At 42.5% G+C, this 25,307-nt stretch overlaps 1 protein-coding gene and 1 pseudogene across 2 annotated transcripts in view; both read right to left on the bottom strand.

Moving 5' to 3' along the window:
* Positions 1 to 25,023, bottom strand: part of LOC109890636 (dehydrogenase/reductase SDR family member on chromosome X-like) — a 29,416-nt gene extending 4,393 nt beyond the window's left edge. The window contains exons 1-6 of one of the 2 annotated variants that reach the window (XM_020482602.2): positions 24,764 to 25,023; positions 14,428 to 14,535; positions 13,896 to 13,964; positions 3,820 to 3,921; positions 2,197 to 2,404; positions 911 to 1,118 (exon numbers count right to left, since the gene is read on the bottom strand). In XM_020482602.2, the coding sequence (XP_020338191.1) occupies positions 911 to 1,118; positions 2,197 to 2,404; positions 3,820 to 3,921; positions 13,896 to 13,964; positions 14,428 to 14,482 (642 nt within the window). In that variant the 5' untranslated portion in view covers positions 14,483 to 14,535; positions 24,764 to 25,023. Of the gene's footprint in view, positions 1 to 910; positions 1,119 to 2,196; positions 2,405 to 3,819; positions 3,922 to 13,895; positions 13,965 to 14,427; positions 14,536 to 18,050; positions 18,222 to 24,763 lie in introns of those variants that run through there. The other variant, XM_020482601.2, reaches the window with a different exon arrangement.
* On the bottom strand, positions 15,352 to 18,036 carry LOC109890316 (zinc finger BED domain-containing protein 1-like; annotated as a pseudogene).
* Positions 25,024 to 25,307: the final 284 nt, after the last annotated feature.

Here is a 25,307-nt window from a genome sequence, read left to right as displayed (position 1 = left end):
AAGGTTAGGGTTAGGCATTAGGTTTTAAATGATTTGATGATTTTGTGCCAGCTAGTGACCACTCTGTAGAGCTGCCTTCAGAACAAGATTCATGACGAAAAATGCTAAACTGCTAATGATAATGGGGATTATTGGCACAGGTTTTCATGAATACACACACCTTCTCACCAGTGGAGGCTGCTGAGGGGGGGGGGGCAGCTCATAATAAATAAATAAAACCGTGGCATTAAAAGCACCTGTAGACCATGTTTGATGCATTTGATCCCATTCCACCTATTACGCTACAGTCATTACCACGAGCCCGTCCTCCGCAATTACGGTGCCACCAACCTCCTGTGCCTCTCACTCACCTGTGGTTTGGAATAAATTGACCACCCCATTTAACACACCATTTGATGCGACTATAATTCACATGCTTTTACTATCTCAGAACCCCAAGAATGCAATTACAATCCTTTTTAAAACACCAGGATTCCACGGCAATATGATCAACAGAAAAAAGTCATTATGAAGCCTGAGCAGTAAAAGCCTGGACCATTCCACATGTGTTGCACCTTATTAGTATTCACATCAATCACCACTGTTAAGCATTGGTCAAGCGTAGAAGCTTCACCTATTACCATATCGATCTTCGGTGCATTTTTTCCTCAAGTATGCCAAATTCCAAAGTAATTGTAAAGGTCGTTTACCGTACCCTTAACAGTCTTACAGAACTGTCAAGCATCGTTTATGTTATCCTATAGGGAAGTATAAGACAGTTAGGTGAAATACTATGACACTGTTGTTAGTTTTGAGATGGAATGTGGCCCATATCTACAGTGTATTTGATGCATTTTTCCCCCTCAGGTTCCTAACCCTAGGGTGGCCTTTAAATATTCGAATGGTCATCTAGATTAAGATTCTACTTTACCCTAAACATCATTTTGGCAACAGGTTTCTTGGCTGCCTGGGCTGGAATGCAGAGGTTGTTGTACAGGTCAGTGTCCACCATGCCTGGGTCTACTGCGTTGGATGTTACTGGGAACCCTCCTGCTGTTATCTTCTCCTGCAGATGGTACGTGAAGAGAACCAGAGCCAGTTTACTCTGAGAGTAGGCACCGTGCGCACTGTAGCAGGACCTGGAGGGAGGGATGGGGAGAGAAATGGAGAAAGAGGACGAGAGACCGCTTATCTCGGGTTAAGCCATGCTTTATAATACGATAATTTGGCAGTTTAGTTTGTCCAAATAACCTAAGCGAATTAACATACATAATGTACTTATTCTTGTTGTCTACAGCCTTGTAGTTCTCAATCCAATGCCCCCTACTAAGCTATCTGCATGACTAAACCCAATGTCTATTATACAGTGTCTGTACTGTACTGAATAGATGGACTTATTGTTAACACCATAACCACTGTTCAAAAGCAAAGCAACCTCTCTGTACAAACGCACTGTGAAGGTCATAAGAGCATCGGACTGTGAAATACCCAATCTATAACGTGTGTGTGTGTGTGTGTGTCCGTTTCTTTTTCTTACAGTGTGAGATTGTTTCTAGATGGCACCGTTGCAGCTAGCCCTTGTAGCCAGCAGCATCATCCACTCATTTCTCCCAGATGTGACGAAGCCATCTGTCACATCTAAATTCGCAGGCGAGAAAGAGAGAGACACCGCTGTTCTGCCCTTGAGGCAAGGAGCCTCTCAAAACAGACTGTATAATAATAGTTTATCACACAACACTATCTGCCATCAAAACTAATAATGTTGTCCTGGTAAGGACATTTGAGAAAATGTTAGCGTTTTTATTGAGGTAAAATATTTTACGAGTATCAAAAAAAGGTTATGGGAAAAAAAGGTTATGGGAAAAAAAGGTTATGGGAATCAAGAGGCTTTGTCGGCCAATGAGATTCATCGGATATAGCTTGTATCTTGAATTGAGAATGACATTCACCCGTAGCCACCAGATAAATACTACTACCACAGTGGTAATGGTTTTAAATGTGCGACTTGATTGTCTATCAACCATGACTAATACCAAAGAGATGACAATACCACGTCGGGATTTTGATTTCGAGAGATTGATTCAATTTCAGCAATCAATTGACACCTGAGAACAATGTTGGAAGCCATATCCCAAATAATCTGGGTCTGTATTCATGAAGCGACTCAGGGTAGGAGTGCTGGGATCATGAATACAGATGCAGGTCCTGGTCCCCTACCTGCCCTGTAGGTCTTCCATATTGAGTCTTCCAACGTAGTGTGTGGCGGAGGACATGGTGACGACGCGGGAGCAGGCGTCGTGTCTCCCAGACCTCTTCAGTTTGTCCAGGAGGAGGTTTGTCAACAGGAAGTGTCCTAGATTGTTCAGACTAAAGTGCAGCTCGAAACCGTCCTCCGTCGTTCCCTCGGGAACAAGCATGACACCGGCTATGAAGGACAAGCAATGTGACATTTCAATCAAAGTGCTTTACAGATACCCAGGCTAAAACCCCAAAGAGCAATGCAATGCAGAGGCAGAAGCATAGCGGCTAGAAAAAACACCCTAGAAATATTCAATCGATATGTCGACAAGATATAACAGCCATCTATGCTGATATACTGTAACTGACACTTCTGTTGAGTGATTGTGAAAGGAGAAATACATGGTACTGCTAAGGTCGTGGGTTTGATTCTTGAAGAGATCACACATGGTACACATGCTAAAAAAAAGTATGTACTCACTGTAAGACATACAGTACAGTGAGGGCATACATTGTTTATTTGTGTAGGCCTAAATTCCTCTGGATACGTGGCATATATTCTTAATAAGTTATTATTAAAAACACTCCCTCTATAGACGCCACACCTCTTGGTGTGCTACAACACTTGCGGACGATGGTCAACAAGACCTGTCTGCAGATCAGTCTATCAGTCTATGGTCTCTCAAGCAGACACCTTCCCCTAATGCAGACTGAAAAGGCTCATTACTCGAACTTAAACACCATTGACTACATGGTAATGGAGATTACAACGATTCGTTTGTCAATAACACTATTCGACACGCAATTAGACGTCGAAAGTGAAAGAGATACAAGGTGGCATTAGGCCTTGCTTTGCTTACTAAAGCATAGGGCATAGACAGAGAGAACTCATGGCGTGACGACAACTCTATTGACGGGGGGAATTCAGGGAAATCAGAATGCTATAGGAGCCTATGTGCCAAACGGCACTCTATTCCGTATCTAGTGCAGAACTTTTGACCAGAGCCCTATGGGTCCTGGTCGAAAGTAGCACACTATACAGGGAATAGGGTACTGTTTGGGACACATCCGGGGTCTGTGTAGCGATGACCTTTTCCTATCATTACTCTCTCAATGGGGTGGCACTAACGTCTGCACTACGTCCTTCCTTCGGCCTCTACCATCCGTTATCCATCAGCCGGGTGTGATAAGTGATGTCAGCTGCTGAGAGAATCTTGCAGACTGGTGAATTATTAATTCAGCCTGTTTGTGAGCAGAGAGTGGCTGACTGCTACCACAGCATGGAGCCCCCCAAGCCAGTCAGTACCGGAGTCTCCAAAGACCTTCTCTCAATAAAAGCTATTTTGTTCAAACAAACTGCCACGGAGGACTACACAGTAGGGCTTCGCCTGAAATGGCACCATATTCCTATAGCAGAGCACTACCTCATAGTGCTCTGATTAAAAGTGGTGCACTAAAAGGAATAGGGTGCCATTTCAGAGGCCTCCGAGGGCCCGGAGACAGGAGGCTTGATTTTTCAGATGAAATAACTACGCTGTGATTCCCTTTAAAAGGTGAATGTTGTGGTATATTGACTAACGAGGTTGTTTGGTGGATAAGTACCATTGTTGACAAGGACGTGAAGTGGTAGAGCCCTGGCTTTGAACCTGTGGACAAACTTCCGTACCGACTTCAGGGAACACAGGTGCAGGAACAGAAACTCCACTGTGTACAGAACACAAAACATACAAACAACATTAACACTCTTCTATGCCTAAATACAGTTGAAGTCTTTTTCAAACAATTGTTTACAGACAGATTATTTGACTTATTGTATCACAATTCCAGTGGGTCAGAAGTCTACATACTAAGTTGACTGTGCCTTTAAACAGCTTGGAAAATTCCAGACAATGATGTCATGGCTTTAGAAGGCTAATTGACACCATTTGAGTGAATTGAAGGTGTACTTGTGGATGTCAAGGCCTACCTTCAAACTTAGTGCCTCTTTGCTTGACATCATGGGAAAATCAAAAGAAATCAGCCAATCTCCACAAGTCTGGTACATCTTTTGTTGCAATTTCCAAACGCCTGAAGTTACCACGTTCATCTGTACAAACAATAATATGCAAGTATAAACACAATGGGACCACGCAGCCGTCATACCGCTCAAGGAGACGCATTGTCTCCTAGAGATGAATGTACTTTGGTGTGAAAAGTGCAAATCAATCCCAGAACAACAGCAAAGGACCTTGTGAAGAAGCTGGAGGAAACAGGTACAAAAGTATCTATATCCACAGTAAAACGAGTCCTATATCGACATAACCTGAAAGGCCGCTCTGCTCCAAAACCGCCATAAAAAAGCCAGACTACAGTTTTCAACTGCACATGGGGAGAAAGATCGTACTTTTTGGATAAATGTCCTCTGGTCTGATGAAACAAAAATAGAACTGTTTGGCCATAATGACCATTGTTATGTTTGGAGGAAAAAGGGGGAGGCTTGCAAGCAAAAGAACACCATCCCAACCGTGAAGCACAGGGGTGGCAGCATCATGTTGTGGGGGTGCTTTGCTGCAGGAGGGACTGGTGCACTTCACAAAATACATGGCATCATGAAGAAGGAAATGTATATGGATATATTGATGCAACATCTGAAGACATCAAGCATACGTTGAAAGTTGGACAACAAAGTCAAGGTATTGGAGTGGCCATCACAAAGCCCTGACCTCAATCCCATAGAAAATGTGTGGGCATAACTGAAAAAGCATGTGCGAGCAAGGAGGATTACAAACCTGACTCAGTTACACCAGCTCTGACAGCAGGAATGGGCAAGAATTCACCCAATTTATCGTGGGAAGCTTGTGGAAAGCTACCCAAAACGTTTGACCCAAAGGCAATGCTACCAAATACCTATTGAATGTATGTAAACTTCTGACCCACTGGGAATGTGATGAAAGAAATAAAAGCTGAAATAAATCATTCTCTCTACTATTATTCTGACATTTCACATTCTTAAATAAAGTGGTGATCCTAACTGCCCTAAGACAGGGAATTTTTACAAGGATTAAATGTCAGGAATTGTGAAAAACTGAGTTTAAATGTATTTGGCTAAGGTGTATGTAAACTTCCGACTTCAACTGTATACAGGTATCAACAAATTACAAACAAACATTACAATTTTTTTAAATTACATTTTTGATTTCACCTTTATTTAACCAGGTAGGCCAGTTGAGAACAAGTTTTCACTTACAACTGCGACCTGGCCAAGAAAAAGCAAAGCAGTGCGACAAAAAACAACAACACAGAGTTACACATGGAATAAACAAGAGAACCGTCAATAACAATAGAAAAAGCTATATACAGTGTGTGCAAATGGAGTAAGGAGGTAAGGCAATAAATAGGCCAATAGTAGTGAAGTAATTACAATTTAGCAAATTAACACTGGAGTGATAGATGTGCAGATGATGATGTGCAAGTAGAAATACTGGTGTGCAAAAGAGCAAAAAAAGTAAATGAAAACAATATGGGGATGAGGTAGGTAGTTGGATGGGCTATTTACAGATGGGCTGTGTATAGCTGCAGCGATCGGTGAGCTGCTCAGATAGCTGATGCTTAAAGTTAGTGAGGGAGATACAACCCTAACCCTTTTTTTAAAAACCTTTATTTAACTAGGTTAAGTTTTCCAATGACGGCCTAGGAACAGTGGGTTAACTGCCTTGTTCAGGGACAGAATGACAGATTTTTACCTTGTCAGCTTGGGGATTCGATCTTGGAACCTTTCGGTTACTAGTCCAACGGTCTAACCACTATAGGCTACCTTCCGCCCCAACCCTAACCCTAGCATAGACGTCTGCTTAGCTACAGTAGTACTAACACTGGTCAGGACAAGACGTCCTCCTTTAATTTAGCTTTACATCAACCATTGACATACCAGTCCATAAATGGCAAGACAGATTATTGCAAAGGCTTTCAATGAGTAGAAACTAAGTTTCTGTCCCCAGTCCATCTGACTGTGCTGCTGCTCCAGTTTCAACTGTTCTGCCTTATTATTATACGACCATGCTGGTCATTTATGAACATTTGAACATCTTGGCCATGTTCTGTTATAATCTCCACCCGGCACAGCCAGAAGAGGACTGGCCACCCCACATAGCCTGGTTCCTCTCTAGGTTTCTTCCTAGGTTTTGGCATTTCTAGGGAGTTTTTCCTAGCCACCGTGCTTCTACACCTGCATTGCTTGCTGTTTGGGGTTTTAGGCTGGGTTTCTGTACAGCACTTTGAGATATCAGCTGATGTACGAAGGGCTATATAAATACATTTGATTTGATTTGATTTAAGTAAATGTTTTATGCACAAAGTCCTCTCTCCTCATACACATAAAGCACCCTCCTTGCATGTAACATCTCAGGAATCCTAATTATGCAAATCCTAATCTTATACTTCCTTTGGCCCTGAAGGATAAACAGCTGTATGATAAGCCATGGTCTCATTCAGTAGTACACAATAAACCGTGAGACTAAAACTGAACAACGAGGTAGATTACATTATGGCAATACACTCAGTGACCTGGCATGAATTAAACATGATCTCATCAGCAGTGTAATAAAAGAGCACAAAGCACATGTAGATGTATATCCAATATGCCCTGGTATGGAAACTATAACCGACGAAACGTTACAAGAAAAGGTGGAGAGTTAATTGTGTACGCAGGAATCATTCTGATGGGCCAAATGACAGCGCGTTTATTTCCATCACCCACAGGAAGAGACAGAGTGAACAGAGTGCTTCACTGAACTTTACTCATCTGCATAACAGTGCAAGGCAAATAGATACCGTTTGTATCTTGATAACTGACTCCAACGTTAAAAAGAAAAAGAAAAATGGCCACATTAAATCCTAATTAAATGAAGTCAAAGCATTTTAAAAGTCAACGCTATAATGAGACAGGAACAAGAATGTCATGACTGAAGCTCGCTCCATGGCTAGGAATTCAGGGTTTTATACAATAGTATTGAGTAATGACATTAGCCCCACACACACACACACACACACACACACACACACACACACACGCACACGAATCAGAATGTCATATCTCTGAACCACTTGGTACAGCTTGTGGCGTCCCCGAACCAAGTGCTCAAGCACATAATTAAACAAATTACTGTCCAATAATTACTCTGCATTACACTAATCACGGGACTCTTCCCCACTGAGTGTAAAGAATGAACAGTGTTTCAAGCATTGTTGAGCTGACGTATAAATGGCTCCATAAAATAAGAGTAGAGAAAGCTAGAGAAATCCACGATAAACGTAGATGTTCTGTTGGGAATGAGTACTACAGATTAAAAGATATTCAGCAACTCTTGGTAGGAAAATGGAAGTTTGCTTCAAAAATCAACCTTTTATTGTTAAAGTCTTTCTGTAAATGGCTTCATAAGGGTACTAGGAAAGACCCATAGGAGATGTGTGTGTGTGTGTATACTAACGACCCATAACTGTACTGAACAAATTTGTACAAAGCGAGGGGTCAAAGAGGTCAATTGACAGCCATGTAGCTGTAGAGAGGAAAGGACAGAGGACATCTCTCTGTAATAATCAGTGTGTCACAGTGAGTCAACAAAGGCCTTGCTAGCTAACGATGTCGTATCTTAAGTGGGAGATAACAAAGCATTCGCCCGGCTAATGGCTTGTATAAGGTCATCACAAGAGACCGTGATTTACAAAGAGTAGAAATTGTCCCTTGTATGACTAACTATATGGTGGTTATATGCTTTAGAAATCATTGCAGTGGAACTCATCTAACACCGTGCAGATATCCAAAACGAACGCATAATTATTCCCTTTCTCCTCCTTCCTTTCTTCTACTCCAACACTTAAACTCTCGTAAATATCAAGCTCTTAGGATTTTACTGTGCATTTATCCTCCCAAAAAATGAACATAGCCATAAAAAATGTAATAACTCCACTGAGAATGTGTGATCCCCAATAAGCTATCTCTATTCTAAATCACAGTCCAATATTGACCAATATTTGCATAGATTACAATAATTAATTGGAAAAAATACCCATGCTGTAGTAAATATTGTTCCAGTCCATCTCTAGTGCCAGAGCTTTGTCATGGTGCCAGATCTGTCATGAAGGAATGAAGGGTATCCTCCAGACTAGTCACAGTGCCAAATAGTCAGCTGGAGGGCACAGACTAGAAGGCGTCGTGCCATCTGGAAAATCAACAAAGATGTCTCATCCAAAGACGTGTTGAAATACTGAATTACATTCTCTCTCTGACCAGTTCTGACCGCTGCTGTACATAGACAAACTGACCAGCTTCTGTCCAATAACAGGACAGATGAAAGGCAACAGGCTGGCTGCTAGTTTGACCATCCAGCTGCAATAAGAGATTGATCATCCACAATTTCTAGGAGCTTATAGGATAGATTGATGCTGCTCAGAAAAAGGAGAAGGCAGATTGGATAGCAAATTTCGCAGGATGTCCCATTGGCATGAGATTCATCTCTCACTCTCCGTTGCAGAAAGGTGGTATGGAAGTCAGGAAGTCGTTAAAGGAGATGGATGCAGCCACTGGTGTCGCAAACTAAAACGCTGGGCTGTCTATGACACTTTTTAAAAAATTATGTCACCAACTTTCATTGCCGAGAAACGGAAATGATCATAAAATACCAGCAGATGCTGGACGTTTCCAGATGACCGTAAATAACAGGTTGACTGTACAGTAGTACAGCGGTTGCGGTCCCACAGTATCACAGCAAAACGTGTTGAATGGACAAAGGCTCAGACACGGCGACGGCAAACAGCTAAAAGCCGCGGTGTCTGTCCAATCGTTTTGCCACGTCGCGTTGTGTTATAGCATTCACCTGCTGGGGTTTCAACGAGATCTGGCTGTTTTTGCTGGTTTGTAGAATCATCGGGGGAATTGACTGTTGATATTCTGGTCAATGGCACGCGGCCGTCCATAGTTCTGGGCCCGGCTTCCCAAAAACCATTTTGAGGTTAAATTCTATTATGCATTTTGTGTCATATGTTGGAGAATGCAGAATCATATGATGCAAAATGTATCATATGGGCCAGATTTCTGTATTCTGAAAGTTTCATATCTTGAAAACTTGATTGTTTACATGCAAAATATTTTGGGACTATATCAACAATGGACTACTGAAACAAATACTAAGACACATTTTGGGGTTGAGTTTTCAGAACTTTGTTGGATCACCTTTAAATCTCGGCACTGTTTTACAAAACCGTGGGCACTACAGTTGCCCTTGAGAAACGCGTGTTATGTAATGGCTGTCTCAGACCATTCGTAGAACAGACAAGTGCATTGTTTTTTTTGACCGTCCGCGTCACTTCATACACAGAAGGTCTCAGCTAACACAAAATCAACTTGTTTATCTGTCTTTCTGTGACCGCAGATAACTTCAGGAAGAATACAAATACAAAGTCGCCAATGTCTTTGCCATTGTTACAAACAAGCAAAGGATATTATGATGCTTCAAATGAAAACCGAGATAACTGTATTACAATATCCATACAGTAGGCTATATGTAGGCATGTATTTAAATGATATTGAACTAAATGTAATGTTCCTTCAATTTAGTTTTATTTAGCTATTTGTAGGCTATGCTACTGTCTGTAATGTTTGCCTCAATATATTTACTAATGTGTAGCCTAACATGTGCGCAATGATGTGCCAAATCTTGATTTAGTGTTTTGTTAAACTAAGTCAGTTAAGAACAAATTCTTATTTACAATGACGGCCTACCAAAAGTCAAAAGGCCTCCTGCGGGGACGGGGCCCTGGGTTTAAAAGTACAAATACATTTGATAAAAACAAAACACACATCACGACAAGAGAGACAACACAACACTACATAAAGAGAGACCTAACACAACAACATAGCATGGCAGCAACACATGACAACACAGCATGGTAGCAACACAACTTAGCAGCAGCACAACATGGTAGCAACACAAAACAGGGTACAAACATTATTGGGCACAGACAACAGCACAGAGGGCAAGAAGGTAGAGACAACCATACATCATGCAAAGCCGTCACAACTGTCAGTAAGAGTGTCCATGATTGAGTCTTTGAATGAAAAGAGTGAGATAAAACTGTCCAGTTGAAGTGTTTGTTGCAACTCGTTCCAGTCGCTAGCTGCAGCGAACGGAAAATACGAGCGACCCAGGGATGTGTGTGCTTTGGGGACCTTTAACAGAATGTGACGGGCAGAACGGGTGTTGTATGTGGAGGATGAGGGCTGCAGTAGATAACTCAGATAGGGGGGAGTGGGTCCTAAGAGTGTTTTATAAATAAGCATCAACCAGTGGGTCTTGCGACGGGTACAGAGATTACCAGTTTACAGAGGAGTATAGAATGCAGTGATGTGTCCTATAAGGAGTATCGGTGGTAAATCTGATGGCCGAATGGTAAAGAACATCTTACCGCTCAAGAGCACCCTTACCTGCCGATCTATAAATTACGTCTCCGTAATCTAGCATGGGTAGGTAGGTCATCTGAATCAGGGTTTGGCAGCTGGGGTGAAAGAGGAGCGATTACGATAGAGGAAACCAAGTCTAGATTTAACCTTAGCCTGCAGCTGAGAAAAGGACAGTGTACCGTCTAGCCATACTCCCAAGTACTTGTATGAGGTGACTACCTCAAGCTCTAAACCCTCAGAGGTAGTAATCACACCTGTGGGGAGAGCGGCATTCTTCTTACCAAACCACATGACCTTTGTTTTGGAGGTGTTCAGAACAAGGTTAAGGGCAGAGAAAGCTTGTTGAACACTAAGAAAGCTTTGTTGTTGAACATTTAACACAAAATCCAGGGAGGGGCCAGCTGAGTATAAGACTATCATCTGCATATAAATGGATGAGAGAGCTTCCTACTGCCTGAGCTATGTTGTTGATGTAAATTGAGAAGAGCACGGGGCCTAGGATCGAGCCTTGGGGTACACCCTTGGTGACAGGCAGTGGCTGAGACAGCAGATGTTCTGACTTTATACACTGCACTCTTTGAGAGAGGTAGTTAGCAAACCATGCCAAAGTCCCCTTAGAGACATAAATACTCCTTAGCACACAATAATGGAATAGTCAACCATATCAAAAGCTTTGGCCAAGTCAATGAAAATAGCAGCACAACATTGCTTAGAATCAAGGGCAATGGTGACATCATTGAGGACCTTTTAAGGCTGCAGTGAAAGCAGATTGCAAACCAGAGAGAATACGAAGGCATCAAGAAAGCCAGTGAGATGATTATTGACAAGTTTTTCCAACACTTTTGATAAACAGGGCAAAATAGAAATAGCCCTATAACAGTTAGGATCAGCTTGATCTCCCCCTTTAAATAAAGGACAAACCGTGGCTGCCTTCCAAGCAATGGGAACCTCCCCAGAGAGGAGAGACAGGTTTAAAAGGTCAGATAGGCTTGGCAATGATAGGGTCAGCAACCTTAAAGAAGAAAGGGTCTAAACCATCTGACCCAGATGTTTTTTTTTGTTTAAGTTTAAGGAGCTCTTTTAGCACCTCAGACTCAATGACTGTCTGCAGGGGAAAACTTTGTAGCGGGGCAGGGGAAAAAGAGGGAGGAGCATCGGGGCTAGTCGCATTAGAAGGGGTGGAAGTTGAGGAAATGTTGGACAGTCAAGGATGCATGGTTGAGTCAAAAAGAAATCCTGACTTAATGAAGTGGTGATTTAAAGATCTCGGCTATGTGCTTCTTGTCAGTAACCACATCATCAACTTGAAGGGACACGGGCAGCTGTGAGGAGTGTTTATTCTCCAGGTCTTTTCCATAACCGTTTTCCAGAACTTCTTGGGGTTAGACCCACAGAGAGAGAACTGCTTTTTAAAGTAACTAACTTTGGCCTTCCGGAAAGCCTGAGTGCACTTATTTCTCATTTGCCTTGAACAAGAGTCAGTCAGCCTGAGTATGCGTGTGCAGAGCCTTTCGCCAAATGCAATTCTTGAGGTGGAGTAACTCTGCATAGATTATATAGGGTAAGCATTAGAATAAGCCGGCTAAATATTTGTTGCTATAGGTCAGGGTTCAACTAGATTTTTCCTTGAGTGGATGGCCGTAGGCCAGAACATAATTACAAATAATTTGAAGGCTACAAATTGACAGCAAGAAGCCCAAACAGATATATTTGACTAAACATAATCATTTCAAACATTGCTTACATTTGTATACCATCATGTGTCTCTCTATTATGAGTGGGAATACTTGGGAACAGATTTTCTTAATCAAAATCCCCTGGAGCTGATACATTCCATCTCTATGGGAAACCGGGCCCTAGTTGGTTTCCCCTCTTATGTAGACGTCTCTGAAGCGGTCAGTCTTGAATAGGGAACAAGGTTAAACTGTGGAGGGGGCTGAATAAATTAGTCTTAATAGGACCTGAAGCTACTGTCTCTAAACATTGTCTTGCCTGGCTGGTGATTTAGCAAACACATTCTGACAACACACAAATCTGTTCAATTGTCTCCGTATGCTGCTGATGAAGCAAGGTTAGACATTCTGGCCCTACAAAGGTCAGAGGAGAATTCCTGGTGACATGCCACACCAACATTTCCTCAACCATCCAATCTTAGACAGCAAACAAACACAGTGATATGGAGTGATTATGTGTTGGGTGACGAGGACAAACTCCGACATATAGAGCTAATACCAAACGTGCTCAGATATAGGAGAGGGCATGAAATACACATACAAAAATGAGCTCAGAAATGCATCTATATGGCAGACATTGTTATTGGCTCTCAGGCCGACTAGAACACACTATATAAGAGAACAAGATATCCCTGTTCATGTAGGAACTCTTACCGTTTTGCCTCCCACATAACTTGTTAAGAGGTTTGCTAATCACTGCTTGCCTGACAGTACATGCCAGGGCTGGGCGGAGAGGGTGAGAAGAGGGGGATTCCAGGCACCAAGGGGACATTTCTTGTTTTTAATACAAACAAGCCCATTTCTCATTTCCACGTCTGTCATCATTATTCTGTGGCGCAGGGCGTACATGACAATTGTGTTACCCTGGCTGACTGGAGCTGTGCTACGATCATTGTCATCTTAGCACCAGCGAGGAAGGGAAGAGAGAAGCTGCCTGCTTGGGATCAAAAGATGCTGTCTACCCTGCTCCTTTCCAAACAGCCTCTTTTTAAATCACATCTGCATGACAATGAAACTGAGACTGGTTGGCAGCAGTTCGTTTTCCTCCTCGTACTCATCAAACACAAGCACAGACAAACAAACATCTCCCTCGCCTTTCCCCTGCTCCCATTCGTGTGACACGGCTTTTCTTTTATCAAAATAAATGGAAAAGGTCAATTTAAGGGAATATTTAGAGAAAACCTGCAGCCTTTAGGTAATTGCCTTTGGAATGGACTCTGGCGTCCAAACCTCCTCTGACAAGGTGCAGGTGGACAGACATCCTCCCTCGGTTACAAAGCAGGAGAAGTAGTTTACTCTTACCAACGTGCACCCACATTTTTACCCCGGGAAACACAGCTAAAAGCCAGGGCACTCATGTACATAGGCCTATGTCTGAATAGCTTTACTGCCTGTGTATAGGAGCGGACCTATTTGAGAGGTAGCCTATTTATTCTGTAATGGCTGTGTGGAAACGATAGAGACAGAGCGGGAGAGAGAGGCTGTAAGGGAAATTGTTATGAGGAAATTACCTTTCCCCTCGCTGCCCTCTTCGTGGATCTTCTTCACAACTTGCAGGCCTTCCTCTTCAGAGTTCCCAGCTGGAGGAGAGAGGAATGATGAGGGGGGGAAAAGAGGATGGAGGGAGGGATGAATGAATGGGGGTACTCTGGAGCAGCAGGTATCCTCCCCTCATCATAGAGACCAGGGAGAGCCAAGTGAAAGACTAAACCTACACTTCTGATTTGGGTTTCATTGATTAATTGAAGCAGTGACACTTACATTAATAATGATTTCCTTGCAATACCCTATTACATTTGATTGAAGAGTCAGATTTGATTAGGTTAGGAAATAACTGCCTTAGGCAGGGATGTGTTAGCAATGTTTCGAAGATTCCCTTATGGACTGTAGTGAAAATCAGTGCAACGGGATTACTTAAGCTACAATTGAACAAAACATGAACCTAAGGATGTTAAGCACACAGGCTTCAACTATGTTGGATTGAGCATTTTAGAATGATTTGGGAGATTACTGAGTCATGACCAAAGGGTGTGTGTACAATACCTATAACCACATGCATGCCAAGCCTGGCCAGGTGTCTTGCAGTCTCATAACCCATTCCTCGGGCACCCCCCGTCACTATGGCAACCCTTCCATTTTGTGTGGGCAAAACTGTGTGAGGAAGAGAAAGAAAACTAAGGTCCATACGTTGCCATTGCCTTGCAATACAATGGAACATCTATGGGTTGATACAAACAGGCGTATTTATTCCATCCAGTCCAACATATCACTGAGAACAACTCAATTACGAGCAATCAAAGCATAATTCCGCTAACTGAGTTCATTTTGTTTTGCCCATTATAAAACACACAGTACTTCCATGTTGGGGCAATTTGTGTTGGAACAGAGATTACATTGGGTTATAATCTGCAGTTATTGAAGTGTAGTGTGGGGTCGGACTGAAGTTGAGTGAGTCACAGGTAAATATGTCCGTAACGACCTCTAGTCCTGAAACACGCAGGGAGGTAGAACCCTTCAATATCGATGCCAAATAGATCCATTTTGCTTGACAACAGTTCCTGCCCCTGAAGATAAAACGACCTTGCGCAACAAGCACAGCCTGCAGTGGCCAGACAGTTTAGCATGACTAAAATTAGAGCCGCAGTGCGTATCTATGCACTGAGGGTAATCAGGATGGTTGAGATTTCAACTCTATTACATTTCTCCCCATCAGATTTGCATCACATTTTCGAGTGGCGGCTGATGGGTGGTTAAATGGGCAGTTCGTTGCTGATTTCCTTTCCCGAAGCAACTGTAACACCGAGGAGAAGCCTATAAATGCAATTTGATACCTTAGTAGTCCCATCGAGACTCATCTGAGGAAATTGTATTGGACACATTGAACACAAAATGAACACGAGCAAGCAGAGATTCAAATGACATAGGTTATACTTTATGTTCTTCTGAGAGTTCAGTACAGATAACAAAGCTTGGCACGTCAAAAGCTTATCTCAAACCTACTCTAAGTATAAGGACTTCAAAGAGCAAAGCAAACAAGGACTCAGAAATGACTTGAACATTTGGGACTTTAAAAGACATTTAGCCCTACATCAAATAGTTAATCAAATAAATGACTCAGAAATGACTTGAACATTTGGGACATTAAAAGACATTTAGCCCTACATCAAATAGTTAATCAAATAAATGACTCAGAAATGACTTGAACATTTGGGACATTAAAAGACATTTAGCCCTACATCAAATAGTTAATCAAATAAATGACTCAGAAATGACTTGAACATTTGGGACTTTAAAAGACATTTAGCCCTACATCAAATAGTTAATCAAATAAAATTGCAGCATGATCAGAAATAGAAAATTCACCAGATGTTACACTCACATAAATCCTTTTTACTAGTAGACAACATAAGAATGTATCCTGAGGACATTTAGTTAAGTATTTCCTTTAGGATTAGGGTATTGTAACTGTTTGGTAGTGGGCAGCGGCCTGCCCAGTTATTCCATGGTCTGACCCAGAGTCCTGCTCCAGTCCCAAGCCCCATTCCCCTGAGTCATCCTCAATAGGTTCCGACTCATGGCAGCACCGTGTGTTTTCATAGAGAAACACCTGTTGGTCTACATGTGCCAGGGTGAGGTAGTTCCTCTTACCACAGAAGAAAGTCCCTGAGGAGCTGAATAGTCTGTGGGAGGGGGCACTAGTGGCGGGGACACACCAGTACTTCTGGAGCACCTTAGGGAGAGTAGGGAATAAGCCCATACGGTCCGACCACCAATGGAGAGGGTCTTCGTTGAGACCCAGGAGCTTCTGGGATTTGAAGTTGCTCAGCTCTTCCACGACCTGAGCGTGTAGATCCTCTTGGTTCTCGTATCACAGCCAAAGGGTTGCCTGCATTGCTACATGAAGGAAACGGTTTGTCAAGAGTCTGTTTTTTGTTGGGTGGCTCATCAGAAAGAAGAGCCAATTCATCTGTTTCTCAAGAATGGCTTTGGCCTCCTCAATGACTTTACTCTCCACTTGGGAGTAGTCATGGGGGGACAGGAAAGGAAGACTCTTGTAACGGGGATCCAGGAAAGTGCCGACGTTGAGAAATGTTGCAATCTCAGACGTCTGCGGGTAGGTGCTGGACAACACCTTGGAGATTACCTCTTTGGCCATGGCAACCTCTTTTGTGTCCCCTTCTTTGGCCTTGGGGGTTGTGTTCAGCAGCATGTGAAGAACTGTCCTCACCATACTAAATGGTAGGATATCTACAGTCTGTTATCATGTCAGCTACCAGTTTGAAAGGTTGCAGAACTCCAATCAATCCCTCAACCATGTTCCATTCACTGTCCTTGAAACTCAGCTGATGGTTGTCACTGTCCTCCATGAGTACCACACTGATAATGGCCTGCAGCTCTTTCAGGCGCTGGAGCATAGTCAGCGTGGACACCCAGGATCGGACCCTGTCTCTGATGAGGACACACTGGGCTAGGCCTTGCTGCCTCTGACACAGCAGATACATAGCCATCATGGACTGCTGGAAATAATCAAAGCGGCAACGTCCCAGAAATCTGTTAACAGCTGAAAGGCCTCGTCCATCCCTCAATTTATAGTGTGGCAAAGGCAAGGCATCTGCACGGATAGATCCAGAAGAGAGCAAGCTTTCACAATGTCCAATGAACCGTTAATGGTGGCACCGTTGACTTTGTGAGTTATCCCCCATTCAACAAAGGCTTCGTACAATGCTCCGGTAATATTCTCAGCTGTATTGTCCTCTGGAACTTCAAAAGTTTTCAGGCACCTGGAACTCATGGAGAAACCGGAACCTAGTCCGTTTTGGTTCAGAGAGTGCATGGACAGGGAGATGTAGGTCCTGTTCTGGGTTTAGCTTTGCCAAAGGTCAGTTGAGACACCACAGTTCACCACCCCTGCCACCTCACCCAGCACTGCACCTCGGATCTGATTGTACCTCTGTGGTAGGGCCTTCATTGCCACGTCGATTCTGCTGCGGTCCTTAAAGGGGCCTGAAACTGGATTCTTCCACTGAAGAATGCAATGAATGCAATGAATGCAATGAAGATATGTAGTGAGATTATCATGACATGTGATTCACCTTACAAGGAATGGTATTATGGCATACTATGAATTCTGAAAATGTGCATAGGAATATATATATTTTTTTAAACATTCCCATTACAGACCTAGGCTGCTCTTTTTGTAGAATCAGTGAGCATACAAACACTATACTCAAATTGAGGGTTAAAGTACCCTAGGTCTGGGTATGGGGTTGTGTGTATTCGTGAAAATTGAATGTTGATATTAATTCATATTTTGTGCTTGAAAATACTGGTTATGGAAAGCAGATCATATGTCCTAACAAAGGCTATATATAGGTACAGTAGTGGTGGACTACCACATAACACTTGCAGCATGATTTAAGACAGATCGTTATAGTAATTCCTCGACAATTTGTTTAACAGTGGTTGCATTTGACATTAATTCGTTAGCTAGTCAATCTCTCAGTCAATTTGGCCATTGTTGTTCAAAGCCTTCATTAGCTAGCTATGTAGTTACCGTTAACAGGCAGCTCTAGACAGCAGCTAACGATAAAGGCTTAGGAGAAGTGATCACCACTCCTGCTGCATTCAATATATGTAATGAATACGGGGATGAACAGAAGTCTAACCTGGTAACGTAAAAGGCTTGTTGAACAGTTGATACAGAAGAACTTTAACTCCCACTAAATACAACCTAAAAATTGGTAAAATGAAAGACAGTAGCCACATCTCTGTGCCAGGTCTCTCCGTGTGTTTCAGTCATTGGATTCCGTGCTACTCTGCACACTTGTGCCTCGCTAAATTCCTCCTGCCCTGTGAGTGCGCCGAAGCGCGCTCCGCCCCTTGACATTAGTTTTGGCGCCTCAAATCTGCATCACGAGTAGGGCACGCAACTGGCAGGAGGCGTAGAGATGTGAGGGGAGAGAAGGAAAAAAAGGCCTAATCTTATCCTCATGAATCTCATCTCATCTCACCTCACCGTCTGTACAGTGCGTCAAATATAATATTATCCGTTTTTTTTTTTTTACTTCTTACTTCACAAATCCAGTTATAACATTTTAGCCTGATACATTTTTATATATAATTTCAAATTAAGCATTGGCTTTTTTGATTGTAAGGCTTTGACTAGTCGAAAATAGTTGAGGTTCACTTCTGTTATAGGGGAGAGTGGGGTAAGTTGAGCCAAAACGTAGAAGTTGAGCCACTTGTTTCTAGAAAAACATACACAACGTTTATAATTTGACCAAATATTAAGGAAGAGGTCATCATTTCATAGAGTTTGCGAAGGAAGAAACCTCAAGAAACCTCAAAATATTTTCTCCAAGTCAAATGAATGTATTGTGTTAGAGGTTTCATGATGCTTGTACTGTATCTAAACCCAATTAGATCATTTTAAAAGATTGTTCTATACATCAGTTGAGTTCTCTATAAGCTTCAATATGAGGTCCTAAACCTAGCATGAAAGTGCTTCCTTTAAGCTGTGTGGGCTAATATGTTCAAATTGAGCCAATGGTTGAGCCAATGGCAAGCTGAGCAAATTGAAGTGTTTTCTTCCCAAGCGTAATGCAAGGCATTATCGCTGGGATGTAAGGTCATAACAGGGCCTGGCCTAGGTTAAAAGTGTTTTAAAAAGTACAAAGTGTCTGTTAGGTATTAAGCCTGTGTTAAAAAATTATGTAAATGCTTAAATGTTTAAAAAGTGATTGTGTTGAATTGTTTTGGGGAAATAAAGATAGACATGGTTTTAAAAATGTAGTGGTAATATTTAATTCAGTAAAGAAATTTGTAGGCGGATTAATTTATCCTGTCCCTTCAATTTACCCCCGGGGTAAGTTGTGCCAAGAGACCACTTTCTTTGTACAAGCTATGTTTTCAAAATGGTTCTGTTTACATGAATTCTGATTATTTCCAGTGATACAAACATTCTGAAATATATGTAGATATCTTTGTTAGAAAGAATACTATATTTCCCTTGGCGGTGTGATGCTGAGAAAAAAAAGTGCTCAACTTACTATCATCTAAGGAAGGATGAATGTACATAATATTGCCTAAGGCCCAAGGGGTTGTGGCAACTCCAAGATTTAGTATTTTGCTCAGTGCAACAAAGTCTTGAGTGAAGCAAATGACCCAGACTGATAGACCCTGTCGGTGCTTGCATTGGTGCCTAGATCACACAGGAGTCTATCAGTTTATCCCAGCTTTCCCAAACTAAGGGTCGCGACCTCATGTGGGGTTGCCTTATTTGAAAATGGGGTCGCAAGAGAAACTCTGAAATAAATGTTTTAAACATTGTGCATGGTTTATAGAACCGGGGTTACGTCAGTAACCTCTGATAGCCGCTAGATGCAGTTGTAATAAACAGAGCGGTTTCTGTTTTCTTGATACAAATGTGTCTCTATCTTATGTGTCTTCTGTTTCCCTCTACAATGCCCACAAGCCGAGCAGGACTCATTAGAACAGAGTGGACAAGACCAGGCACTAAATCAGACTGGGGGGAAAATACATGATCAATTAAAGCAGGAAGCACATGTGACTCGGTCTACAAAAAAAGTGGTCAGATGAAGCAGATGCTAAACTACAGGACTGTTTTGCTAGCACAGACTGGAATATGATCCAGGATTATTCCGATGGCACTGAGGACGTCATCCCCACAGTGACTGTACGTACATACCCCAACCAGAAGCCATGGATTACAGGCAACATTCGCACTGAGCTAAAGGGTAGAGCTGCCGCTTTCAAGGAGCGGGACTCTAACCCGGAAACTTATAAGAAATCCCACTATGCCCTCTGACGAACCATCAAACAGGCAAAGCGTCAATACAGGACTAAGATCGAATCGTACTACACCGGCTCCGATGCTCGTTGGATGTGGCAGGGCTTGCAAACTATTACAGACTACAAAGGGAAGCACAGCTGAGAGCTGTCCAGTGACACAAGCATACCAGACGAGCTAAATAACTTCTATGCTTGCTTTGAGGCAAGTAACACTGAAACATGCATGAGAGGATCAGCTGTTCCGGACGACTGTGTGATCACGCTCTCCGCAGCCAATGTGAGTAAGAACTTTTAACAGGTTAACGTTCACAAGGCCGCTTGGGCCAGACGGATTACCAGGACGTGTACTCCGAGCATGCGCTGACCAACTGGCAAGTGTCTTCATTGACATTTTCAACCTCTCCCTGTCTGAGTCTGTAATACCAACATGTTTCAAGCAGACCACCATAGTCCCTGTGCCCAAGAACACTAAGGTAACCTGCCTAAATGACTACCGACCCGTAGCACTCACGTCTGTAGCCAGGAAATGCTTTGAAAGGCTGGTCATGGCTCACATCAACACCATTATCCCAGAAACCCTAGACCCACACCAATTTGCATACTGTACCAACAGATCCACAGATGATGCTATCTCTATTGCACTCCACACTGCCCTTTCCCACCTGGACAAAAGGAACACCTATGTGAGAATGCTATTCATTGACTACAGCTCAGCGTTCAACACCAAAGTGCCCTCAAAGTTCATCACTAAGCTAAGGACCCTGGGACTAAACACCTCCCTCTGCAATTGGATTCTGGACTTCCTGACGGGCCGCCCCCAGGTGGTAAGGGTAGGTAAGAACACATCCGCCACGCTGATCCTCAACACGGGGGCCCCTAAGGGGTGTGTGCTCAGTCCCCTCCTGTATTCCCTGTTCACTCATGACTGCACGGCCAGGCATGACTCCAACACCATCCTTAAGCTTGCTGATGACACAACAGTGTTAGGCCTGATCACCGACAACGATGAGACAGCCTATAGGGAGGAGGTCAGAAACCTGACCATGTGGTGCAAGGACAACAACCTCTCCCTCAACCTGATCAAGACTATGGAGATGATTGTGGACAACAGGAAAAGGAGGACCGAGCACGCCCCCATTCTCATCGACGGGGCTGTAGTGGAGCAGCTTCAAGTTCCTTGGCATCCACATCACCAACAAACTAACATGGTCCAAGCACACCAAGACATTCGTGCAGAGGGCACGACAAAACCTATTCCCCCTCAGGAGACTGAAAACATTTGGCATGGGTCATCAGATCCTCAAAAAGTTTTACAGCTGCACCATCGAGAGCATCCTCGATATGGCATCTGCTTGGCCTCCGACCGCAAAGCACTACAAGAGGGTAGTGCTTACGGCCCAGTACATCACCGGGGGCCAAGCTTCCTGCCATCCAGGACCTCTATACCAGGCGGTGTCAGAGATTGTGAAATGACTCCAGCCACCCTAGGCAGATAACCCACTGTTCCCCGGGCGCCATGGATGTTGATTATGGCAGCCCCCTGCACCTCTCTGATTCAGAGGAATTGGTTTAAATGCAGAAGACACATTTCATTTGAATGCATTCAGTTGTACAGCTGACTAGGTATCCCCTTTTCCCAAATTGCATCCTATTCCCTACATAAAAACTCTGGTCAAAAGTACATAGGGAATAGGGTGCCATTTTGGATGCAGTTAGTTCAGACTGCACTCTTAAAAATAAAGGTGCAACTTGGAACCAAATAAGGTTCTTGAGAGCGATGCCATAAGGAAACCATTTTAGGGTCTCTGAAGAACCATAAATGAGATGGTTCTTTGAAAAGAAAATAGAAATGGCTCGTCCCTCCAGGACCGGAATTGAATAGCCCTACTGTATGGTTTTATGCCTGACCTGCATATTTCCCAGGGTACCTTTCAAGTTATTTTTTTTAGCAAGTGACAGAGACATAGGGATTGCATTCTTTCACATTAAGTCCTGTGGCCTTCATAAAGTGAAATCCTAAGTGAATATCTTATCGTTACAATTAAATACTGAAATGGCCATTTCCTGATTGCTAAAATTCTAATAGGTTGCCTAATTTCAGTTTATGTCACAAAACAAGCAAGTATATCGTAGAGAATCATTGTACCATCTAAATCGTTGTGAAATATATTTTCCACAACCAAAAATATTGTATTTTCAGCTGTTTAAAGCTGGAATACAAAACCAAAAGTAAAATACGCAAAAACGAAACATAAGTATGGGAAGCATAGAAATAGTGCATATAGAACAGATCAAACTGGAAGAACCATTTCAGTAACAGGTGTAATAAGTCCAAGTAACATATTAGAATAGTTTAGTGTATGTTATTTATATTTGAGTAGCATAAGAATAACTAGTTAATCAATGTACATGCAAGAACATAGATATTGAAACAAATAATTCTAAAACTCAACCAGCAATAGAGCATGCTGGGAAATACACTATATATACAAAAGTATGTGGACACCCCTTCAAATTAGTGAATTCGTCTATTTCAGCAACACCTGTTGCTGTCACGTGTATAAAATTGAGCACAAAGCCATGCGATCTCCATAGACATACATTAGCAGTAGAACATCGTTACTGAAGAGCTCAGTGACTTTCAATTTGGCACCATCATAGGATGCCACCTTTCCAACAAGCCTGTTTGTCCAATTTCTGCACCACTAGAGCTACCCCAGTCAATTGTAAGTGCTGTTATTGTGACTTGGAAACATCAAGGAGCAACAACGGCTCAGCCACGAAGTGGTAGGCCACAGAAGCAACGTCAGCACAATAACTGTTTGTCGCAAGCTTTATGAAATGGGTTTCCATGGCCAAGCAGCCGTGCACAAGCCTAAGATCACCATGTGCAATGTAAGTGGTGTAAAGCTTGCCACCATTGGACTCTGTGGCAGTGGAAAAGCATTCTCTGGAGTGATGAATTACTTTTCACCGTCTGGCAGTCCGACGGACAAATCTGGGTTTGGTGGATGCCAGTAGAACGCTACCTGCCCCAATGCATAGGGACAACTGTAAAGTTTGGTGGATGTGGAATAATGGTCTAGGCCCCTTAGTTGCAGTGAAATCTTAATGCTACAACATACAATGACATTCTCGGCGATTCTGTGCTTCCAACTTTGTGGCAACAGTTTGGGGAATGTTTCAGCATAACAATGCCTCCGTGCATAAAGCGAGGTCCATACAGAAATGGTTTGTCGAGATCGATGTGGAAGAACTTGATTAGCCTGCACAGAGTCCTGACCTCCACCCAGTCAAACACTTTTGGGATGAATTGGAATGCCAAGTGCAAGCCAGGCCTAATCGCCTAATGCTCTTGTGGCTGATTGGAGGCAAGCAGCAATGTTCCAACATCTAGTGGAGGGGGGGGGCAACTCCATATTAATGCCCATGATTTTGGAATGAGATGTTCGATGACGATAAGGTGTCCATATACTTTTGTTCCTGTAATGCATAGTTTTGGTAAAACTCGGGTTATTAACACCAACACTGGGGTCATTAACAACTGAGTGTTAATTTAACTCTACTTTAAATGTATGCAGGCTTCCATTTATTTCAAGAAGCTTTTAGAATTCTGAAGAACAGTAGATCCACATCAAGAACCCCACACTTAAGTCAATGTTTCTTTATCCAGGCAAGATTTATCCAATGAACCTTAAAAGCTGAGGAAAAACCATTTAAGAACCTTGTTCTTAAACGGTTCAGAGTTGGATTGTTAAATAATCATTGTTATTTATTGTAGAATAGACTACTGGGGAAGTAGGCCTAAATTATTATCCAACAATATGAATAGGTTATATGCTGAGTGTCTGTATCAAAAAGCTTTCTCTTTGAGTTCAATTCAGATATTTATAGAGATGGTTGGGATTTTGTTATAGAAATGTTATTACATCTAATGTTGAATACACAGGACACCGTATAACGTCAAATGAACTAAGATATAAAATCAAAGCTGTTTTTAAAGGTTAGAATGTACAGGAAATTCCGCAGAATTTAAATATATTCATTGAATAAAATCAGTCCCAGAATCAGAACCAGAATGATTCAATAGATTTTCAAGTGTTATTGATGCCTCATCATGTCTCTGAATTGTCAAAGGTGTTTTTGTTGGATGACCAGTAACCGGACATTTGCGAGGGGTATAAGGGTGACACGGATGTTTCAAAAACGTGTAGCCTGAACCTCCTTCCCGCCTTCTTTGTCACACTATAGCAGCTTTCCCACAAATATACGTTTTACTGAATTATAAAATATTATTATGACATTTGCCTAGAATGAATGCCAATAGAAATCAAGGGAAACATTTATCCTGATTTGCAATAGCCTACCTCATGCTAACACGAATGTGGCGCAACACGTTGGAGATATAATTGAATAGGCTATTCAGCCTACACGACACACATAAAAGGAACTGCACATATTTTACTCAACATGAGCAACATATACAAACGAATTCCATGATACCGTTGGTTAAATGATGCACCTTGAGCTCATGATCAGAGCGGTCAAGACGCGCGGGTGGACTTACCAAAGGGTCACCCTGGCGCGTCTCCGTATAAGCCAAAGTCAGGGTATCGTCTGCTTTTCTCACGACAAGCGTCAGATACCGTGGTCGCAATCCACGTCTCGGCATATATACCATAGTATTACATAAAGAATGAGTAAAATGGCAAAAATAAACAAAGCCACTAAGATCGCCTTGTTAAATGGAGACAAGAAAGAATGCATGTCAGCAGCGAAGCAAAAGAGGAGGAATAAGCGGGCTCTGTTGCTCCAGCTCTTATGAATGAAATGATGGACACGTTCTCTGCACTCTAAAGCACCCGAACTAGTCCTCATTGGCATCTGCATTGATGCGTGCCAACTTGAAGAGTCAGACTGGCCGGCATCCGCTGGCCTGCACATTTGTCCTTAGAGACCTCAACATTCACTGAAGCAACACAAATATGATTATAAATCATTATAGATAGACTGCACTGGCCATGATTCCATAATCCTCAAATGTTGATAAACAGAGACGATTTCAAATCACAGTTCATCTTTTTTTATACTAAGGCAAAAATGATTTCAAA

The sequence above is a fragment of the Oncorhynchus kisutch genome, linkage group LG5 (assembly GCF_002021735.2).
Source record: "Oncorhynchus kisutch isolate 150728-3 linkage group LG5, Okis_V2, whole genome shotgun sequence".
NCBI classification, from domain to species: domain Eukaryota; kingdom Metazoa; phylum Chordata; class Actinopteri; order Salmoniformes; family Salmonidae; genus Oncorhynchus; species Oncorhynchus kisutch.
The sequence above is the reverse complement of the archived record's forward strand: the minus strand, read 5'-3'. Positions and strand labels throughout refer to the sequence as shown.